The sequence below is a fragment of the Camellia sinensis genome, chromosome 3, assembly GCF_055761805.1.
Source record: "Camellia sinensis isolate YWXY chromosome 3, ASM5576180v1, whole genome shotgun sequence".
Lineage (NCBI taxonomy): Eukaryota > Viridiplantae > Streptophyta > Magnoliopsida > Ericales > Theaceae > Camellia > Camellia sinensis.
The window spans coordinates 42,315,107-42,339,382 of NC_138963.1; the positions used below are offsets into that span (position 1 = coordinate 42,315,107).

The window sequence follows — 24,276 nt, forward strand, 5'->3', positions numbered from 1 at the left end:
TGAAGAGGCAACCATAGAGATAAGAGATATGTGTTTGAGGGGGAGATTATTTTGAATTGTGAAGCGTGGGTCAGATATACACGTGAATATCATGTGACTTGCCACATCAGCTGGGGGTTTGTGGGGGTCATCCTAATTGGGGGTCATCCTAACTGGGGGTCGAAAGCATTTTTCTTTGGTTTGTTCTCTGTGAATGGGTTGGGAAAAACACAATTGTACATTATAAATTTATTTTTTTGTTTTGCCAATTTTTTTTAAAATTTATTATGTAATTTTTTAATATATATTATGTATTTTTGTAGCAAATATTATATAATTTTTTAATAAAATTTGACAATTTGTGATTCTTGTGATGATTGATCTTGTTACACGTCTCTTTATTTTCGTTTTCTTTGGGATTGTTGTGTCCGGATGTCCTTTCTTCAACTCTCATCCTTGTTTATCTCGAGTCGGCCTTCCTTTTGTTTCGGTGGGTGCGCGGTCGAGTCCGGAGTGCCCGGGGACCGAACTAGGAATTTTTGGGCTGCTGGGCCAGGTTCGCACGTGCGGTGGCCTAGGGTCGCACGTGCGGTAAGGGTTGAACACTAGGGGGTTGCACACTATCTAAAAGGTTCGTGCGGAGTGAGGTGCGGAAGGGGGCACCGCACATGCGGGGGTGAAGGCCGCACGTGCGGGAGAGCCGCACCGCACGTGCGGCCAACTGGGCAGTCCAAAACTCTATTTTTCTTCCCCTTTTTGGCCGAATTTATATCACATTTGGGGCTTTTCTATCTCACCCTAAACCCTATTTTTCTCCTCCTTCTCTCTAAAAAACCTCCTCAAACACCAAAACTCTTTGATTTTGCAATCCCTTGGATCTAGATTCATCGTCATTCTCATCTCTCCCTCTCAAGCTTTGGAGATCAAAAGCTAGGGCTCCTTTGGTATAGTAGAAATTGAAGAATCTTCCACCTTGAATCTAGGGTTTCACCTTCTCCTCTTCATTGAACATTGAGGTAGCGTTTCCTTTGAGTTATATATATATTTATGTAAGTTTTTGGTAGATTTTGTGAGCTCCTCCTTGTATTTCGAAAAAATGGGGTTTTGGCTCAAGAAATTGTTGATTTTGTTGAAGGAAAACTCATCCTAAACCTTTTTAAAAAGATTTTGGGAAATGTTGAGCCATATGGGTTGAGATTGGGGTATGTAGTGGGGTTTTAAAATGAAGATGAGGAAATGTTGAGATTTTGTGAAAACCTAGGAATTGGGGGTTTTCTTGAATAAAATAGATGGTGGACTCATATGATATTATATATATGTAGATATATAAATACGTGTTTATAGATGTATTGTGTGTGCCATGATAGACAAAGAGAATGAGAAATGTGTAATGGTATGCAAATGAAAAATATATACGTACATGGATTGAAGAAGTTCTTGGCCTGTGAAAGATTTTGGATCATGAAAGTGATCTCTATTTATTGCTATGGCTTGAAATGGGTAAAATGTTGAACAAGCACAAAGTGGGGTTTTGTTGTTGCACATGGGCATTTGATGGTAAACTTTTGGCTATTGATGGAATGACATGGAAAGGAGAAATGGGAATTATGAACCTCTAGGGAAGGTTAATTGTAATTATAATCAACGTAAAGAAATATGAAATAGCATGGTTAATTATCGCATTGGCATTACGAACATCTTGTATAGCATGAAAATTGTTTTGAAAATTGAAATCTTCATTAAGAATGATATGTGGTGATTGAAATTATCGAAATATTATGGGGTAAATACGTTGGTAAGTCTGGTTAGGAGGTGTAGATGAATTTGATAAGTTGGCTTGAGTGTCCAGAGTGAAAGACCAAAAACATGCGCGGAGGAGGTATCACTTCTCTTTCGGTTAGCAACCGGTAAAGTGGGGTTCTTGGTAGTGCTTGTTGAGCCTACTTGCAGACACTAACTTAGGGATTACCTGAGTCATATTTACTGTCCCTTATGATTTAAAATTGGAAATTTGGAAATTGATGAGATTGCAAAATGTCATTGAAAACATGGTGATTATCAAGGAAAGCATGGCATGTGATTATTTTGAAAAGGCATTGCAAGGCATTTGCACTTGCATTTAATATTGGATATCTTGCATAAATGTATGTACTTTGTTGAGGTTTCTCTACTGGGCTTCATGCTCACCCTTATGGGACTTTGGTGCAGGTAAAGATGTGGTGATCCCGCTGAGTTGAGGGCGTGGGTTGATTTTGTGAAGAGTATATTGCTCTCTTATTTTTGTTGTTGATCTTTGTGAGCCAAGGGCTAAACGTGTATAGGTCGAAGAGACGATTTTGTGTAACCGGATTATTGCCTTGGAAGATGTAAGCCCATAAGGGCATTTTATTTTTTTTGAGACCAGATACTTCACATGCTATAGATTCATGTATCCTCCTTATCATTAAATGTATATCCGCATGTGAAACTTTTGTATAAAACTTTGGGAGACTTATGATGTAAAGGTTGGAGAATGGTTACATTTAATTAATGAATGTGGCTTGGTGTATTATTTATGTTGGATTATTTCGGGGCGTTATAATTCTGAAATAAAGTTTGTACATTTTGTGGTAATGTTATGTAATTTATGATTAAAAATTTTTGAATAAAAAAATATAACCTTGACTTAAATTTTGAATCATAAATGGTCGTAACTCAAAAAAAATAATATAACATTTGTGACAAAAATACAAAATATATAGTCAAAAAAATATATAATAAGGGTATATATGGTTCACAGTAGACCAAGTGTTATGTCATTTTTTTGATGTATTACGACAATTTAAGATTTAAAAATTAAGTTATGCATAACTTTATTTTTGAACCACAAATTATTATAATACTATCAAAAAATTATATAATATTTGCTACAAAAATATATAACATGTACAAAAAAATTACATAATAAACAATAAATAATTGGCAAAAAAAAAAAAAGAAAGAAAATTTTATAACATACAATTGTGTTTTTCACAATCTATTCACAGAGAACAAACTGAACCATTATACTTGTTTAATAAAAAACACATGAAAACTGTTGGTATTTTTCCATAATACAAGAAAAATATATAAAATAAATTAAATAGAAATGACAAAACAATTGTTTTTATTAAATGGTGAAATACAGAATAAACGACACAATTAAATATAGAAATAAATTAGATTACATTACTAGAAGAACAAATTATTAACATGGATAACTAAAGATTAGAACTCGTCGAGGTAAACTAAATTTTGAAAAATGAAAGAACAAATAATAAGAAAAGAAGCAAACCGAAGCCTGTGTGATGCTACAGTTTCCTTAAAATAGATTCACCACTTCTCGATGGATGTTAGAGATATGCTGGCGTCTGCCTCCCAGGATATGACGGTCGAAACCAGCTAATGCAGAAACATGTTTTGAATAGCTTCGGTGAACTTAACAATGGATATACTCTCTCTAAAAAGAACCAAAGAAGAGGCTAACAAAAGAAGATAGGAAAAATTTTCTTTGGTATAAAAATCCATCTCCAACTTTTTATCTCAAAACACTTTCTCATTTTCCATCACAAAACCTATCTAAAAACAACCTACTAAGTTGGAGGAGAAAGGCCTTTATTTATACTAGTAGGGGAAAGCCTTCGCCATGAAGGCTAACATTAATGGGGTCATCAAATGCCATCAACTCTAGCCATCAGGGCTAGAGTTACAAAGGTTCAAAACTCCAAAACCATTATATAAATCATAATGTTTATATAATGTATAGGTTTTGAGAATTAAACTAGATGGGTTACAAAATGTATACGAGTGTTGGGTCACAACCCGATCCAAGCTCAATCTTAAACACATGCACAAATTAAGCCCATCATAGCTCCGTCCAAAGCTCAAGACTAGGTCCAGGTCCAAGTCCAAGTCTAAGACTGAAACCAGTAAATGCACAAGTACAAGTTTAGGTCCAGTCCAAACTAAGACTAAGTCCAAATCTAAACCCAACTTTATTGATGCCCACTTTATGAGACAATTTTCATTCACAACTCAATGGTTTCGACTCATTATTTTTGTATTGCAATCTTCTTACTTAAGATAATACAAAACCACTCAGACCCACCTCAACCGGTAATTGGGTCCCACTTTAATTTCGAATTGAAGTTGTCAAAAAATCATTATTTTCCAACAATCCCCCACAGGAATAAAATTGGCCGAATAAAGAAAAAAGAAAAATGCTTAACAACAAAGACTCAGAGAGAGAGCACACAGAATAACCTTGCATCAGAAAAGGTAGCTGTTGGCCTTGAACCTTTCATAGTGAAAGCTTATCGAATTTACTGGCTGACCAGTGAACGTAATGTCTTGAACTGTTCTGCCATTTGTATAAACCAAGACAATAGATCTCACACAAGAGTTACTCCAACCATTGTTCTTGTTTTCATTGGTGTGTTCGATTTGGCCCTGGAACACTAGCCTGGTTCAGTGAGTGTTTTTAAAGAATTCAGCCTTGTCAATTCTTGAAGAAGTGGCCCCACTTCACACTTACATAGGTGACCTACATAAGGTATCTCGTTATACCATGGTTGACTATTCACAGTACTTAGGTCATTAAAAACATCAGATTAACCTTCCACCCCATAGGGTATCACTGTATAAAGAAATGGGTAGAAGGATTTTTCTCCACAGTGACTCACTCGTTACACGCAATTAGGTTGTCCCTTTGAACCTAAATCTTGGAATCTCTAGTTAACTAGGTTGGGTTTTCCATTTCGATAACATTCATTAAAGGCCTTAACCTCATTCCTCTCGACAACTTTCCTACTAACTCTCGATTTAACCCTTTGGTTAACGGATCTGTAATATTGTCCTTAAACTGTATATAGTCTATAGTGACAATACACGAGAGTAGTTGTTGTATGGAACTATGTCTTCGACAAAAATGTCTAGACTTTCCATTTGTGCCCTACCAACACTTGATTGGTTGTCGCAAAATATACAAAATTGCTAGCACAAGTTTTGATCAATAAGGAATACCCTCAATAAAATGGCAAAGCCATTCGGTTACTTTAGTGGCTTTATCTAAAGCACTGAATTCTAATTTCATCATTGATCTCGTGATACACATTTGTTTGGAAGATCTCCAAGACATGGTTACAGCTCCAATAAGATAAAACATATCCACTAATGGATTCATAGACTTTGTATCAGATATCCAGTAGGCGCCTTTGTACCCTTCTAGTACAACTAGATATCAAGTGTTATGCAACCCATAATCTCGGGTGTAGTGTAAATAACTTAGTATCCGCACAAAAGCCCTCTAAAGATAGGCATTGGGATTACCCGTGTATTTACTTAGCCTATTTACTAAGTAGGCTATACATGGTCTTATTAGATACTTTAAACTTCCAATGACCCGAGAATATTCTAGTTGAAATACACTCTCACCATTATTCTCGGCCAAATGTAGACTCAAGTCTACCGGTGTCCTTGACACACTTGTATCTGATTTACTAAATTTCTCAAGTATCTTATCAACATAATGCGAGTGAGAAAGTATAATACTACCAGATATTCTAGTAATCTTAATACCTAGAATCACATCTACAAGGCCCATATTTTTCATATAAAACTTAGAATACAACATCCACTTGGTAGTATTGAATATCTTCTCAACTATTCACACCTTAAAGATTTATTCAAATAAATGTTCATATAGGAAAGCTATTTGAACATCCATCTTGATGTATTCCAGATGTCGCACAATTGCGATCACACTCACTATAACTGGTGATCTCGTATCAAAGTAATCCAAGCCTTCTCTTTGTCAGTATCCTTTGATAACAAGCCTATCTCATCGGCTTTCATTCACTTGCATCCCAAGGCTTACTACCTATGCAAGATAAAGCTAAATTTTCTAGAGAAATCATAGCTTCAAAGAAGCTTTTAGCCTCACTAGCCACCATATAGGTTGAAGAAGATTAGATAGAAGAACTTTAAAATCCTAGCATATTAACATCTAGGCTCATCTATTTTCTCATGAAAATTGCATCCTCAATTTCATGATAATAATCTTGTGTAAATCTGAATATCAGATTTGTCCACACAAAAAATTGATATGCACTATTATATTGTGCATAATCGTTAAATACAAAGTCAACGGATTTTAAGGCTTATCCTAACCATATTGGGTTTAGGTATTGCCACCTTTTGCATGACACCCCCACATTTGTAGAATTATAAGAAGGCTCCCGGCCTCTCCAAAAATTCATATAGGGTCTTTAAACAATTTCATGTGTCACAATGATTATGAAACTCTCAAAATCATATCACAGAAAACATATTTCCAGACCGTCATTAAGCGAATTAGGTCTTTCTCGAATTCAAGGTACCAAAACAAGTTTGGTCCAACATGTCACTCTGAAGTCAATAGCCTTACTACTTGGAATCACAAACCTAGTGATCAATAGTCTACTATTCAAAACTGCATAACATAACCAATAGTCTTATCATTAGGAATCACTAATTTCTTAGCATGTGGTTAGTAGACTTTCTACTACTAGGAATCACAATGTTTTGACTTATGATCAGTAGTCACTTTACTACTAGGAATCATAACGTCCTGACATAATATTAATAGACTGTTATATTACTACGAATCATCATGTCTTGACATATGATCAATATCATCTCCATTACTAGGAACCATCATGTTTTAACATGTGATCAGTAATCTGTTCACTACTACGAACCACAATCTCATAACTGCGCATCCAGTGGTCTAACACCTCCTAGGAACTACCAGTTTTCTATCTCTGTGATTAATGATTTTGTACTCACTAGGAGCCACCAATATAAGAATATATCTGGAATTTAAAAAATTCAAAAATATATTCACCTACCCTAATGGGATGTCTCATCTTTGCTTTCAAGCAAAGTCACATAGCAATTATACATGCTATAATTGACACAAGTGTAACATACTAATTACCTCTGATTAAGTCAGAGATACTATCATGCAATCTTATGATTTCCTTTAATCACACGTGATCTCTCTAGATTTTTTAGAACCTCGCAAGGCTTAAGGTTGTCAGGTGGAACAACATTTTCTGTTGTCACCTCTTGAATCCATTTTTGAAAAATCATAACATAATTTCACTATTCTATTTTTCCAAAAACTAAACTTAATACTAGAAAATCCCACAGTCTGAAATTTAATTCAAAATTGATCTTATCACTTACTCTAGAATCGAACATGGTCAGGAAAGTTTCCAGGAAGACAAAAGGGGTCACACCGGTCCCACTTAAGACCCAATTAACCTTAGACAAAACTTTCTAGAGCATGTTGACTCCTAGTCTATGAGAAACAAATTTAGAATTAAGTTTTTCAGGGGATATACTAGCACTACTAAAAAAATTACTTTTTGCGATAGCTACAAATTGTCGCAAATAATAAAAAATTAGTTGCAAAAGACCTTTTGCGATGGCATGTGCGATGGTAAATGGGGGTCGCAAATGTGGGGGTGGAAAATACTTTTGGGACCGCAAAACAGTAGTTGCAAACTATTTGCGACCACCTAATCTACCTATGGCGAACCTATATTCTCATATCCATATATATATAGTCAATTATTATATACAATAAATGTAAATTGATAGTTGCAAAAATTTTAATACTCATGTATTATTTTCCATCACTTCCCTTAACAAAATTATCTTTCTTCAAAAAAAAAAAAAAGAAGTGTGCATACGAAATATAAACTTCTATACATGCAAAACAAATATCCATCAACCATCCTTAAAAGTATCTATACAAAATACTAATAGATTCAAGTACTCAAAAAAGAAAAAAAAAAGAAAAAAAGACAAAAAATCTCAGTTTAGCTCTCAATATCACCCACTCAATCATATCAATTACTTCCTCAACATTACCTGTAAAAATATACATTAATATATTAGTTGACTAACTTGGATGCCAAAATAAAAATAGATACAAAGAGCACATTAATTGACTAACTTGGATGCCAAAATCTTTTCCAAGGGTACAAAGAGGTTCAGAATTGCTCCTAAAATCAATACTAGTTTGAAAAAAGTTAATCATTTAATAATCTCATAGAAATATCACAGAAAAAAAATTAGGAAATAAGACATTCTGTCAGATGACACTTGAAGACCACTTAGATAATAAAATAAGCGAAACAATCTGTTGTTTTGAATTCCATAATAGAAAACGCATCTTAACCTAAACCAAAATATCCAGCTTAAGATTTGTAGGGTTGAGAATTTATTTCAAATAAAAGACCAGAGTAAATCTGATTTGCAAGGCCCCAGACAATTAAGGCTCGAAATTCAAACTTCAATATTTCAAATAGTTTCCTTATTCATAGCCAAACAAAACAATATGGTTTTTTTTTTTTTTTTTTGGGTGAACTTCATCACATAAACAAAAACAACGAATCAAATCACGAAACAAAAATTCAATGCTAGAATAAGTAAAATATATTTATATATATATTTGATAACTTCGCATACGGACCGACTTAATCTAGAGACGAATCCCATAGTCAATTGTAACAATATCTCTATTCATCAAATGAACTAATAAAGTTAGAGAAGAACCTCATCTTCTTTTGAAGCTTATTGCCCACTAGATGCCTCCGGCACCTACAATATGTTAGTATAATGTATTAATAATTTCTATATGTATATATATAAATTTGATAAAATGTAAAATTCATCAATTTTATATAGCTTACCACCTTTGGTCGCATTGGTCATTTCACGCTTACTCTCTTGAAGCGCCCATGTCATCCATAGCAGCGGCACCAACATCTGCCTTGTTCTTACACAGATAGCTTACCACTTGTGCCTGTCCAGACCATGCTGCTAAATGTAGTCTAGGGTCCAATCAAATTAATGAAGCAAACAAATTAGAAGTAAATGCTAAAATATGAATTGCTAAAATTGAAAATACTAAAAAAAAAAAAAAAATTTCACTGCTCTGGCTCTATACATTAAAGAACCATGAAACAGTAGAGGATTGGAAAATAGCTATCAAAAACACAGAAATAAAACCTTGGGTCCATAACTACAATATTAAAACTATGAGATCATCAATTACCTTTGTAACGAGATTAACCTCATTGCAGCACTTAAGTGCAGCCTCCTTGTGAGGAATGGTACAACTACACAAGAGTCAATCGCATTACTTTCATCTATAGACTAATTTGTGCATAGTGTTTCAATTGGTAGCATATAATCATAAAAATCAGCAGAAGCAAAAGAATCCCCATGTGAAATTTTTGCCAACTAGATAAAAAGGAAACTAAAGAAATTGAAATATGGGGGAAAAACTTAGAGAGTTCAAAGAATTGAACACACTACTTACGCCTCTTACTTGGGAATGAATGCTACATTTGTGATGTCCAAGGCGGTTGTTGCAATCTTCATAATGTCAGCTCCAGTTGATTGTATTTTTATCACGAGGTTGCCAAGATCCTCAACAGATGGAGTATTTTCATAGTTATGTGAAGAAACGATTAGTTTACATTTTGCAGGCTTCTTTCCATGTATGGAACTGTTGAACTCGTGAATAACCTTCAGATGAATGGATATGAGTATAGGGATTTAGTCTTTACAAGTTCAGTTGCATACCAAAAATGAGGACAAGAAAAAGAAATCTGGCATCTTGAAAAAAAATCACTTGGCAAAGGTAGATCTGAGTTCATGCCCATTCATTAAGAAAGTATCACTTCGTTAATATTTTTTTTTTGAACGGCAAAGATAAGGACTACATTGATGAAAAAGTAGTACAAAGTACCAAACAATTACACCAATAAAGAGTAAAAGAGGAGTGGTAAGTTGGTGAGGAACCAACGAAACCAGCAAAACAGATCGAACACCAGCAATAGCATACTCAGATCAGTACAACGGTAGCAAATAGAACAAAAACACCAGCAAAACACTTGCAGCCATTAGAGTAGAACACTTGCAGCCATCAAAACATATCAGAAACTTGCATACTCAGACCAAAACAGATCAGAACAGATCACAGCAGGTTGCATACACAGATCAAACAGATCGGAACAGATCACAGCAGCTTGCATACTCAAATCAAACAACCTTTAAGCTAGAACAGTTCAAACTATAACAGACCTTGCCTCACTCCTGAGATATTGTAGAGGAAATCTGAGACTGAAAAATGAAGCTCCTTTGAGGCAGCCTTTAGCCAGAAAGCCAGCCTAATGAGAATCAGCTCTTGCAGCTCCTGCAGATTTGGATTAGATGCATTAAAGAAACAATCATTCCTATGCTTCCAGATTGACCATAGTGTTACCAGAGGTAAGGCACGCCAAATCCGCAGCTCAGCTTTCCTGCAAGGGTTTCCTGACCACCATTGCAGCAGACCAATGACAGAGGCAGGAATAACCCAAGATACACCCCACCACTGTAGAAGACCTGACCGTACTCTCCAAACAAGTGGGCAGAGCATGAGAACATGCTCCAAAGATTCTTGCTGTGATTTACAAAATACGCACAATGAAGAGGCAGAGCTAGGCAAGACTCCAATCTGCTGTTGTGAAAGTATCACTTTGTTAATATAACCACAATATTAAAGGTTACAGCATGTCTATCCAAATAATGGACAGGGAAGCCACAATATAACCTGGGGCCCATAATTAGATGGTTACAGAATATAGAGGTAAGAAAAAAAAATTAAAAAAAAAGACAGCATGAAGCATATTATACTCCCGAGATATAACCCTCAACATGCCTTTGTAACCTCTAGGAAACCTTTGCAAGTGTCTTCAAAATTAACCTGTGGAAGTGATAAAAAACAAATTTTAGAAAAATATATATATATATATATATATATGTTCCACAATCTTCAATGCGTGAAATTTATTCACTAAAGTAATATATCAAATTCACTTGGTAATCTACAAGTATAAGACTTGAAGTATTAGTGTTGTTAAAGATAGCCCTTGGGAAACTCTTATTGCATTGATTACTTATTTTCATGCATATGCTTTGGGGATTGGAGAACACAAGTCATCCTTTCACAATAATGCCAAGAAAAGTACAGCAAGATTTGGCAGCAAGTAATATGGACAGAAGGCCCAGAAGTGAACTAGTAAGAGATCAAAGGAAAAAATGTGAGAAAAGCAGAATATTACCAATAAACACCAAGCAAAATATTTAATTTCCTTTTTTTTCATCTAAAAAGTTAAAAAATAAAAATATATCCCCCAAAAGGAAAAACCCTTCAAAGAGAACATTCAACAATTCTGTTTGTTTTCTTAGAAAATGGAAGAAAGGACAAAAGTAAGCAACAAAAATTGGCATTATATCACTCGTATTGATAAATTAAAATTTAATGATAATACTTTTTTTGCTAATTTTGGTATTATTTATGATGGTTTGTATAAATTAAAATTTAATGATTTATCGAAAATTTAATTTATCTTGCATCATTATGTTGGTCCTAAATATAGCTTCATAATGAAAACTCCTTAAACTTGAGGCATAAAAGATTGTACTATTTATTTTTATTTATTTTTAAAGTTATAAAAACTAATAAAGACGAGATTGTTTTGAACTTAAATTTTATTGCTTTTAGTGGGAGTATGAGTTGCATTAAAGAAAAGCAATTCAATCACATTATGTAAAGTGCCACAAGATATATATGGCTTCTTCATATTACCCCCAATAGACATTAATGTACCTTTTTGACACTTCATGTTTGGTAAATAAAATTATTTTATCATTTTTATAGATAAATTTTCACTTCATGATTTTGTTTATTTATGCATAAAAGATCTCTAGTAAATTGATATCATTGAGGTATACATTATCAAGGAAGAAAGGCAATTAAACAAAAATGTGAAAATCATAAAAATAGTGTAAAGCACAAGTCTATTTGCTAAACTCTATGAAAGACATAATATTTGTGAATGCCTCAACAGAATGATGTAGCTGAGAAATATTATTGTGCTCTAATGAATATGACTAAGAGTATGTTAAATAACTTCTAAATACCCATAACATTGTGGATGTATGTTGTTGATCTATTGTTTTCATATAAAATCGGGTTCCTAGTAAGGCAGTTCCAAACATTCATTCTGATAGTGAACAGAAAGGAAACTGAACTTAAGGCACCTACATGTTTGGGGTTGTCTACGAAAATTAGAATTATTGATCCACATGAAAAGAAATTGGATTTTAGAATATTAGTGGTTAATTTGTTGATTATCTTGAAAATTCAAAGGGTATTAGTTTACTATCTTAGCCATAGTATAAGAGTTGCAGAAGCCGATAATATCAAATTTAATAAGAATAGTGAAATCAGTGGGAGTAATAAATCATGAAATGTGATTATTCAATAGGTTTGGGTACAAGTACCATTATCCATAATTTGAAGGAAATTGTTGTTCCTATAGTTGTTAAACAACTTAATGTCTTGGAACAACAAATGAATAATCAATTACTCCATAATGTAATTATCACCAATTAAAAGTTATAGAAGAATCACTAGAAATAATATTAAGAAGATCTCATAAGGTAAAGAGATTTATCATTTCAAATGATTATATGGTATATCTATAACAATCGTATTATAATATTGGGATAAGTAAAGACTCGGTTTTATTGCCACAAGCCATAGAAAATATTGATTCTACTAAAGGAATTGATGTCATGAATGATGAGTTGAAATCAATGGGCCAGAATGAAATTTGGGATTTCATTGAATTACCTAAGGATACAAAAATATTTATTGTTCTAAGGGCAATATAAAATGATATAATGCTAGATATGTGGCCAAAGATTTTACTTATAAAGTAAACATTGATTACAATGAGATATTCTTTTTTCACTTGTATCTTAAAGGGTTGATTTAGAATCATTATGGCATTAGTAACTCATTATGATATTGAGTTGAATATATGTGAAAATTAATTTTCTGAAAGAGAGTTTAGATGAAGAATTTTGTGTAGATCAACTCAAAGATTTCTCTGTTGAGGAAAATGAAAATATGACTTGCAAACTTAAGAAATCAATTTATGGACTTAAATAAGCTTTCTAAAAATTGTATCTCAAGTTTTATGATACTATTTTTCCTTTGGATTTAAAGAAAATATTTTTTGATTAGTGTACATATCCAAAGATCAGTAACAGCAAGTTTATATTTATGATTTTATATATTGATGATATTTTGCTTGTCAATAATGTACGTGATTTATTGCACAAGTTAAGAAATTTCTATTTAAGAACTTTGAAATGAAATATATTAGTAAGACAACCTATGTGATAGAAATTGAAATATCTCTAAATGAATCACATGAATTGTTGAGATTGTCTTAGAAGGTATATATTAAAAGTTCTATAGAGATTTAGAATGAGAGAATATTCACATAAAGTTATCTATGTTCCGAAAGGAAATAAATCCAGTTTTATGCAAACTTTTTTTTTATAAAATCAATTGGAATGGAAACGATTCTTTATACATTTATTGTAAGAAACTTAATGCTCAAATAAGGAAGTGATAAGGTAATCATAAGGAATAAAAGATTACTTGCTCACATTTATGAAGCCTAATAATCTTGAATTGATTAGTTACTTAGATTCAGACTTTAGATGATATATTGATAGTAAAAAATTCACTTTTGGTTCTTTGTTTCTATTATGTGGAGGAGCAATATTAAGAAAAGTGTAAAACGAACTATCATAAGTATCCTCTATGAAAGTTGAATTTGTGGTGTGCTTTGAGACCACAATTCATAAATTGTTATTGCAAAACTTTATCTTAGGACTTGGGATTATCGACTTTTGTTGCCAAGTCATTGAGAATTTATTGTGATAATTTTGCAATTGTTTTATTTTCTTAGAATGACAAATATTCTAATGATGCTAAACACATAGAATTGAAATACTTTGTCGTTGAAGAAGAATTTCAGAAACAGAAAGTGTCAATAAAACACATAAGTATATAACTTTTAAGTGCAAATCTATTGATGAAAGGATTACTTTTAAAGACAATTAAGAAACTTGCCAATTGGGTACTGAATGTAATCCATAATAGTTGTTTATGATTGATTGTGTTATTTGACACATTGAGATCTCATTAATTGTGTTTCTGATATATTTCCTGTTATGCAATGAGTACGTACATATATGAGAATGAATGAATGACAACAGAAATAGTCTTTCATAAAAGACATTATCGTTGGACCTCTTTATACTCTTCACTTAAAGGGCTATGTTAAACTGGTTGCTAGTGTTGTAGTACATGGAAGGGACTATATCGCAATATTGGTATAGAACCGCCATGACTCATATTAGTGAACTATTTAATTATAGCATTATGATGATGACCAAATTAAAGGTAATACTGAATATGGTTTATTGCACGCCTAATGTTAACCTTGTTAAATCTTGACGTAAGTTATCATATGGGCCAAGTGAGAGAATGTAAGACTAAATTAATTATTTAGTCATTATGTTGACCCACATGATATGGTAATATGAATTAGAGATTTAGCAGGATTATGATTCTATATTTTTGCTATAATTAATTGGTAAATAAAGAAGAGTGTTTTCCAAGTATCCTACTTTGATGGGAAAGTGGAATCATTGTTGAATAAGGAAACTGATCCTCTTTCTATCTATAAAAGGACATTCAGACTACCCATCAAAATAATTACAAATTCAATGTATTCTAAAGAGGGTCAAGAGAGAGAAACCTTTTTCCACTAATATTGATATTAGGTTTACGTTCAATCAATCATGGATCACTTGAAGGTTTCGCATAACTGATCCGGGTATGTTATTTATTTTTTGCATTATGTTATTATTTGTGAAAACCATGATAGTTCACGATTTTGGATTATGAAGGTTGTTATATGCATAACACCGTAAAATTATTTACACATCCTGCATAGAGATTAACATGTTGCAAAGCCATCCTGTCTATCCAATCTACATCCTGCAAATTCAATGTTTTCCACATAGTGAATAAGAGAACAGCCTGGAATAGCAACTCAAAGTATAAGAAGAAAAAACTACCAAGAAACACTTCATTTTGAAGTGACTGCTTCCAAAACTATCAAAAAATACTTCATTTCATTTGAGGATTGATTCAACTTGTACAGATGATGGCTATAACCATACAAGAACTAAAACATAGTTTTAATCGAAATTCATTCTTTTTTAAGTTGCTTTTACCTGAACCACTTAGCAAAAAATTTAGGTTTCCTAAAGCAAAAGATATTTTTCATAATGCAACTGCATAATAGAGAGATGTTTTGTTAGTTATCGATCAACATAATAGCTACATATTATTATACATACAAGAGTGGGCAATTGTTATCCTTTAACATGATAAGATACAAATGATTCTTAGGTTTCTTTTTAAATTCTACTAGATTCTTTGAGATTTAATTTCATATCACTTAAATGGAGTAACATTACGTTATATAATTTTCACTTATATCTTATGGAACAATCATGGAATACTAAAATGAAAACCTCAGAAACTAGAAGTTAGGTAGCCAAGCAAGAGGTAGCAACATTTTAGGATGCCTCAGCTCCAAGAAACCTCATTTATCAAACAAATGTTATAAAATTTATCATCCACCAAATTCCACCAACCCATAAAAGTTCCTAATCATATTCCATGCCACCAAACTCGACAAGAAAAAAAAAAATACAATAAAAAGGAGATGGAATTCTCACTTCCCCCTTTTTTTTTTTTTTAAGTGTTGGAACATATAAAGTTAAAAAACTAGCTAAAAACTTTTAGCTGCAGCAAATCAAGTAGAAATTCTGATTTATGTTATAATGCCATCTAACCACATAATGTTTTGCATTTTTCCATAGCAACATTCCAATATTTAAAACATATATAAACATAGGAATAGAAGAAAGAGAGAAGAAATACATATAGGGGGTCTCTCATCATTTATATTGCTAATATATTTAAATCATTAGTTTAGTTTTTCCAAGTGAAAGAAATACAGTTTGATGATTTCATGCTATAATTGAGAATACATATTCACACACATACCTCATTGGGAATTGATAAAAAGCCGTAAAGTCATACCTAAGAGCTCACTTCTTGTGTAGCTTCATCATGGACCTTAGAATGCAATTTGCCAGATTAAACAGACTTCGATTCTTCATTGTCATTCGAATAATTCAAAAAACAAAGAATAAAACATAGAGCATTGCCCCAAACATATGTAAATTCGATAAAACCTATGTTATTTGGCCTAAACTGGATTTCTCTTACCAAAACAAGGAACCAATTCGAATTTGGATACTAAACATACATACTTCTGAAAGGAAAGCGTATCTGCATCAAATAATGACACTCCTAGGATACTCGTAGATCCGTATCCAATTCTTCCCAAACTGATTCATAATTTGAAATTAATTTTATTTACTTTTGAGAAGTATCAAATACTCTATGTCATGTAACTAAACGATATATAATTAAGATTGTAATAATTAATTTTTTTTAAACATAATTCTAGCATTTTTAGGATAAATACAATAAATATTTTTCTTAAAATAGTGATATTAAAGTAGTACCATGCTTGCTTTTCAGTGCATGTATCCATATTTGCATCAATACTAAATAGAAAGTAATGATAAGTTAGAAGATATAACCATACTAAAATCCAATTTCAACTATTAAACAAGTAAAATTGCATATACCGCTATTGCATTAAAAAATGTGGTAAGGAACAAACACGTGAACAAGAACAATATAAATAGCTTAAACTTGATATTTAAATTTTTATAGCACCTATAAAGCTTAAGTATGATACAATAATAAAAATTATGAAGCCAAAATTTGTCAATTAGCTCAATTTTTATTTATTTATTTAATTTATAAAACTACCTATGATTTCAATAAGCTGCATAAATTAGCATAATTGAAGAGCTTCTTCACTCAGATCCGTAGATCTAATTTTTTTTGGAGTTGAATCGATTATTGTTCTTAAGATTTATCAAAAAATATTTTGAAGTAAAAAGAGACGAGTTTTCGAGAATTACCTGAAACCTGGAATTTGAGGCCGAATCTAGATTCGTATCTTCAAACTGATCGATGATCGGCAAGCTATGGATTACGTAGATGGATGTTTGAGGGCTCTGTGTTGAATATGTTGATTGGAACCCTTGGAACGAAAGATTAGGGTTGTGTGTGTGAGAGAGAGAGAGAGAGAGATATTCATACCGGTGTTGTTTAGACACCGACAAGCGAGTGAGACAAAGAGTGCAATGTTAAGAGTTTGACTGAGCCTGAAAATCACATTAGATGTTGAGAGTTTGTAACAAAGTATATGAAAGAAAATAGATAAACCTATTTGAAAAGAATACCGCACCCTTTCATTATTCCATTCCCTTTCTAGTAAAAAAGAGAAGAGAAAAAACAAAGAATCAACATAAGCACAAAACTTGGTGAAACTTAACAGCATTCAAGAAGTGAAATGAAGTAACAAGTTGGACAATGATGGTATAAAATGATGATAACAGTATTACAGCTCTAATTTCTAATTATTTGACAAAATACATAAAAATAATCTGTGGCCAACAAAAGTCCAATAACATCCACTATAATAGTCTCATTTTATGGTCAAATAAGATGTCCACCAATTAAATTTAATACAAATTGATACATCTGCATGGAGAAGTGGCGATTAAACAAATTTCATTTCGATGATAGGATTGTCATAACTATTAGCCCTATTAGGATAGTGGAATGAAGAATCAGAAATGAAATCTTATTAGGAGGAATAGGATGCCACTATACATAGGTGCCATGTTCAATTGTTCAAACAAGACAAAAGTTCTACCCTAGAAGAAAGGCATTCTCTGCATATGAAAGTCTCACTAAGCTTTATATAGACATTAGTAGTTTTATGGGTGATTTAAAACCCTTGAAACAAAGTCAAGGTTTGAAGTTAATTTTTTTTATATGTTTTATAAGATATGTTACTTCCTATTCAAAAGAATGTGTGCACAAGCATGAACTTAAAAAAATTATTATATATATATATATATATATATATGTATTAAGCATATTTGGGCCCATAAACACTCCTAGGAGCCAAACATCACTACATTAAGCAATCCACTTTATAGGTCAATATTTGTTATTATTCACAAGTGAATAAGGGGCAATATTTGTTATATGAAATGAAAAAAAAAAGAAAAGAAAAGCAGAGCATTGCCACAAACATATTATATAAATCATCATTTGTTCATATATAATTAATTAAAAAAAAACAATCAAAAGGAATCCAAAAATAATCTGCAACATGAAAAAGAGCATGATAAACATCTTATGAGCCCTAATTTGATCAGGTGTATAAGAGTTCCCATTTTCCTCTGCCAATCAAATCACACTAAAAATAGAACCTTAACTATGATCAAAACACAAATAAAAGATCCTAATTAGATTTCCAAAACACAAAGCAAAGCACTAATTCAAGATAACCAAACACACACAGAGGCCTAATTCATACTAAATTGAAGAAAAGAAACAAAAATGGAATGGCCAAAATTAAATTGAAGGATACAGGCATTAGTGAACTAACTGAACACAAAACTAAATGAAAATTGCAAATTAGAGTGAGTAAAAAATTACAAATTCGCATTTTTGGGAGAAGCAATGGGAGCCTTTGTTTGTATCTGTATCTCTATCAGTGAGTGTGGAAATTTAAAAAACAAAAAAAATAGATTAAGAAGGAAAATGAAAAAGTGAGATGATGATGACCTTACCTCTGATGAAGGATTGAGCAGTGTTAACTCTCATCAAAGACCTCGTGCAAAATGAGTGAGAGAGAAAATTCCACAAAACATCAATGAACAAACCCTAACTCACTCTATAACGATTCTGGTTTAGACCCGACCCATTTTGAATTCCAGACTTGGGTTTCATGGTTTCATATTGTTGTTCATGTCTTACTTCCCTTGTACATCCTTAAATTTGGTTATTGGATTGTAGTGGCTGTGTTTGGAACAGGTTGGTTGCTTAGTTTTCAAACCTTTGTTCCCCAAAACGTTGCTCCTCCGCTCGAGCGGGATTTGAGAACTCTCAGTACTTTTGTAGGTTTGTAAAACTACTGAGAGAATGTATTCTACGCTCGAGCGGTTCTTTTTATGCTCGAGCGGCCTCAGCTTAAGCGGCTTTTCTTGAGCTCGAGTGTTGGTCTGTTGTCTACAAAACTACTAGGAGTGTGCATTCTGCGTTCCAGCATCACTTCTTGCGCTTGATCGGAACAACTTATTGTGTCTGATGCTCAAGCGTCACTTTTTGCGCTCGAGCGGACTGTGCGTATATCAGATCACAGTAGCACCTTTTTACATCACTTTTCATATCTTTTTCTCTCAAAACCCTAGATCTAGAGCCTTTCTCTCTAAAACCTACCTTATCTCTACATTTTCACCTAGATCTAGTGATTTCTTTACTCGTGTGCCTTTGTCAAAAAGTTAGAGCATCTCAAGGGCTACGTTTTGATCTAAATAGAGTTGCATTTGAGCATCTTTGAAGTTGCCTCCTTGCTTTGGTCGACTTCTAGCTTTGAGGTAAAGATTTTCTACACTTTTCTATGAGTTTTAACTTAGTTATTTGTTGATGTGTAAGAAGTATTAGAACTTGGGGTGATTTTGAACAAACCTAGGGTTTTTGGTTTATATTCAAAAGAAGGGCTTTCCAATGTATGCATTAAAATTGGTTATGGGAGTAGATGTGAAGTTGTGTTGTGATAAATTCAGTGATTTTGATAACCGGGGTGGATTTCGAAAGAAAAAGGAGTTTTTCCCTAAGTGTCTCAAATAGTTATTTTGTATAAATACATGAAATTGGCATTGGGAATATGAAATTGGATGATTGTTTATATGAATGGTGGAGTTGGGTATGTAATACCTCTCACTTATGGAAATTTAGATAATTTATTTGTCATGAAGATTCTATGTCTATTTAGAAATATCTGTTTGGGCTATCAGTGGAGGATAGCTATGATTGTTGTAGAAATTGCATGAGGATTAGGTGAATTGAAACTAATCTCTTATCCGTTGTCATTGAATATGACTACATTTTAATACATTGTAAATATATGTTGTGTAGGAGGAGAAAGGGGATGTACTCCATGTTTGGGAGAAGAAAGGAGATGGACTCCATTGAATTAAGTTGGCCTATGTGTCTAGGTTGAAAGTCTCGAAAATTGTATCTATATATGGGCGCCGGTTGCCGCGGACGAAATATCCGTAAAATGGTAAATGGAAGTGTTCGTAAAATGGTTGTGTTGATTAGAAACTCATCGAGTTGTACCCTCAGTGTGGTTGTCTGAATGAATTGGTGAATGAATCATGAAATAAGATAAAATGAATTGAGATAACATGAACTGTGATATAAAGCTTGGTATGGCATGGTTTTACAAAAGACTTATAAATGATTTTTATCGTGGACATTGAATATGCATCTCATATTTATATCTTTGTTAAGATTTATATATTGTGTTAGATTGTTTCTACTGGGCTTTGGCTCACCTTATTTGGAAAAAATCATTTTCAGGTGTTAGAGATATGTCTCCGCCGAGATAGTAGTTTGCAGAGATTTGGAGCAAGAGCTTCTTTTTTATTATATTTACTTGTATAGCCATGGGCTTGATTGTATTGAGCTAGACTCATTTTTGTTGTAACTAAGCAGCAACTTGGAAAGATGTAAGCCTTTAGTGCATATGAACATCTGTTTACCTTTCATTACTTTCTACTATTTGTAACACATGCTGTAGATTCAGGTTGAGCTAGTTTGAATGTATATCGCATTTGTCACCTTTTTGTATATCAACTCTGATGAATGAAAGTAGTTCGCTTTAACTTTATTTTCCTTTATGAGATGGGTTTATCATATTTATTTTGGAGCATTATAACTTGGTATCAGAGCGTACCGGGTTTGAATACTTTGGATTCCTGGGAAGTGGTTAGTACTGCAATGAGTTTGTCTCGTTTGATAGAGACTTTAGTTTGTACAGTGTGTTTACATGATAGAAAAATGCTTGAGACCCCCATTTTTTGGAGACCCCCACAACCCCCTATGGATCTCTACCATTGATGTATGTGTAGGACCCATTGATGTATGTGTGGAAGGGGTGGGCGCGGGTCTGTTATGGCCACGAAACCTCCAATCCGCCATTCGTTCGCTAGATTGGTGGATTGGAGAAAATCAATCCGCATTCGTCCGCCAATCTGGCAGATGTGGATTGAGTAGATTGGCGGTTTGGCGGATGGATGCGAATCAGTTTGGCAGTTTGAAATTTTATAAATTTTCAACATAATTCAACTTGTGCACTTCCTCAAAAAAAAAAAAAAAAAAAAAAGAAAAAAGAAAAGAAAAGAAAGTATTACAGTTAATGATTTAAAAAAGTATTACAATTAGTGCATGCATTATCCAAAGAAAGAAAGTTCGAAACTTTAGAATATCACAATCACTGCATGCCTCATCCACATATTACAATCATAGCATGCCTTATCCACATAAAATATTACAATATGTGGTTCTTAAAATATAAAAACAATGCAAGCCACCAAAACCATGAACAAAACAATAGTAGAGATTGTATGTCTATGTATTGTTACATTTATATATGTTTTTGAAAACAAAAACCAACCAGTATATATTATATTTTCTATTTATTACTTTTAGAGTTAGATTTAAAAACCAAAAAATATAAATAAATAATATGTTTATTTTTTTCAATTCAAAAAATATATTCAAGTTAAAAACTTTTTTTCAACAGAATATTTGAACTCTTTTTCAATTGAAAACACAAACAAAATATTCAAACAAATTGAAAACACAAAATCTTATAAATTACTAAGGGTACTCGCGGTTTGGCGGTTCAGTTGCGGCCAAAGAAACCTCAAATCCGCCATCCGTCCACCAAATTGGAGGATTGGAGAAAATTAATCCGCAATCGTCCGCTCAACATCATGCATCCGTCCAAAATGCGGTGGATCGGTTCGGTTCGGTCAGTTTTGGCAAATCAGTATATTCGTTGCTCACCCCTAATGTGTGGGGCCCACACCATCAATGGTGGAGATCCAAAGGGGGTTGTGGGGCTCTCCAAAAAAAGGGGGTCTCAATCATTGTTGTTATATGATAACATGCTTATGTGGTTATATGGGTTTGGGATTTAATTTCTAGAATATTGATTGAGTCTATGGGTTTCTAAAAGTTCTATTAGAAGAGCACTTGATCACTACTGTTTCTAATTGGAACTCTAGCAACGTATCGGGACGGTCATTATCCGGAAATGAAATTTGTATGTGTTTATGTGACAATGTTCTTATGTGTAGTGAATTACTATTGTCCACCGTATTAGGACGCGGATGAGTTAGTTTCGGCACATTTGTAAATGTGCTAATCTCTTGTGTTACCTTCATTAGGATGTTAGGACGTGGATATGGTGGTGGTAGGCGTGGTAGGCCTATGAGGCATGAGGTGCCTTTACTAGATGGCATTCCGGCATAAGAGGAAGGGGTTGGTTAGGCCAATGTGGCCGAACCAATGGGTCAGCAGGCCATGGGCACCTTAGTCTGCGAAATGGACGGAGCATTGCAGGAATCCATGGATATTCTCAGGGCTGAGAATCAAGTCCATGCCCAAGTAGTTGAGGCAGGGCCATCTTTCTTGAAGTGAGAGTTTTTCCGGTCGAATTCGGATGACTTTGTGGGTGATCCCAAAGAGCCACTGAAGGTAGATGAGTGGCTAGAGCAAATAGTGAAAACATTCGAGATGCTTGGCATTGAGGACAACCAGTTGAGAGTGACCTTGGCATCTTTCCGGTTGAAGGGAGATACGGGTCGGTGGTGGAAGTATCCGCATAGGTGCATTGGGGTGACTTGGGAGGCTTTTGTCAGCGCCTTCCAAGATAGATTTCTACCCTCCATGGTTAGGGAGAAGTTGAGAGACCAATTTTCCAAACTGGTGCAGTTGAACACTCTTGTGGCCAAGTTTGAGGCCACATTTACTAGCTTATCGAGGTTTGCACCAGAACTTGTGGCGACCGAAGATTGCTGTTGTTTATAGTTCAAGAAGAGATTAAGGACCAAACTAATGTTTAAGGTGGCCGGGTTGATGATTAGGGATTATGGACGCCTTGTGAAGGCGGTGGCTCATCTTGAGACCGTAATGTAGATGGAGGAGGAGAGGATGAGAGGCTCCAGGAGGAGTTAGGATATTCATGGGGATAGTAAGAGGCAAAGGGGTTCTAACCCCCACCAGTCCCAAGGAACTCAATCGAGGTCCACTTTTCCAGTACCGAGTTTGGGTTCTGGGAGAGGTGGTCAGGGAGATGTCACTTGTTTCAAGTGTGGTCAATTAGGCCAAGTCTCCACCTTGCCCGCAGAGAGGAGGAGGGTAGCGGTCTGCATCGTCTTCGGCTTGTTTTTAGGGCCAGAGTCAGAGGAGAGGCCAGCCGCTCCCTTGTTATCAGTGTAGGCAGGCGGGCACATAAAGAGGTTTTGTCCACAGTTAGGTGGCACATCTAGTGCGTTTGGTTCGAGGCAGACACAGAGCCACCAGCCTGCACAGTCAGCACATGCCTTGAGGGCCAATCAGGGAGCCTCTTCGGCTCAATCAGTGCATCAGGCTTATACTCCGAGGGGTGAGCAGGTTGAGCAGAGACCTACAGGGCATGTGTATGCTGACACCGCTCTAGACCTAATACCAGCGCCTTTAGTAGTGAGAGGTACTTTCTTGTTTTGCAATTCAGTTGTTAATGTGTTGATTAATAAGGGTGTATCCCAATCATTTATTTTTTCTACATCTGCATCAGTTTTGGGGTTAGAGTTGGCTCAGTTAGCATCTCCTATCTGTGTAGAATCACCTATTGGTGGTGAGATTGTTTTGAAGTAGGGATGTCAGAGTTGTGAGATAGAGGTTGTCAGTCGCCAACTTCCTTTTGTATTTGTGTTGCTTGACATGTCTAGTTTTGATGATATTTTGGGAATGAACTGGTTGTCATCATATTGGGCTATTGTAGATTGCTACCGGCAGAGGGTTATTGTATGTACCTTGAGTGGTGGTTTTTTTTTTTACTTCTTGGGGGACTGGGTTGATAGAGTCTTATCACCGGTGTATGATCCGTGTGGGCAGAGTGAGCTTAGTCGCCTTCTTGCCAACTTCTTGAGTACTGAGTGTGATGAAGTTTGAGTTAAGTTGCCAATGGTAGTTTATGAATACCCGGATGTTTTTTCGGAGGATCTTACCAGTTTACCACCTCA

The 24,276-nt window shown here is 34.2% G+C and overlaps 1 protein-coding gene across 1 annotated transcript; it reads right to left on the reverse strand.

The window, feature by feature from the left end:
* Positions 1-7,448: 7,448 nt before the first annotated feature.
* LOC145822499 (uncharacterized) lies at positions 7,449-17,260 on the reverse strand. The gene is made up of 7 exons (XM_082919626.1): positions 17,041-17,260; positions 16,094-16,117; positions 10,757-10,801; positions 10,138-10,552; positions 8,739-9,579; positions 8,602-8,646; positions 7,449-7,914 (listed from the first exon to the last, which is right to left on the reverse strand). The coding sequence occupies exons 4-5, from the start codon at positions 10,472-10,474 to the stop codon at positions 9,527-9,529; spliced, it is 390 nt and encodes a 129-aa protein (XP_082775752.1). The 5' UTR covers positions 10,475-10,552; positions 10,757-10,801; positions 16,094-16,117; positions 17,041-17,260; the 3' UTR covers positions 7,449-7,914; positions 8,602-8,646; positions 8,739-9,526.
* Between the last annotated feature and the right edge of the window lie 7,016 nt (positions 17,261-24,276).

Excerpts from the sequence above, each read along its gene's own strand:
- LOC145822499 (XM_082919626.1), bottom strand. The coding sequence starts at position 10,474 with ATGCTCTGCCCACTTGTTTGGAGAGTACGGTCAGGTCTTCTACAGTGG. Across the intron at positions 9,580-10,137 it reads TATCTCAGGAGTGAGGCAAG|GTTATTCACGAGTTCAACAG; the intron begins GTCTGTTATAGT and ends ATTCATCTGAAG.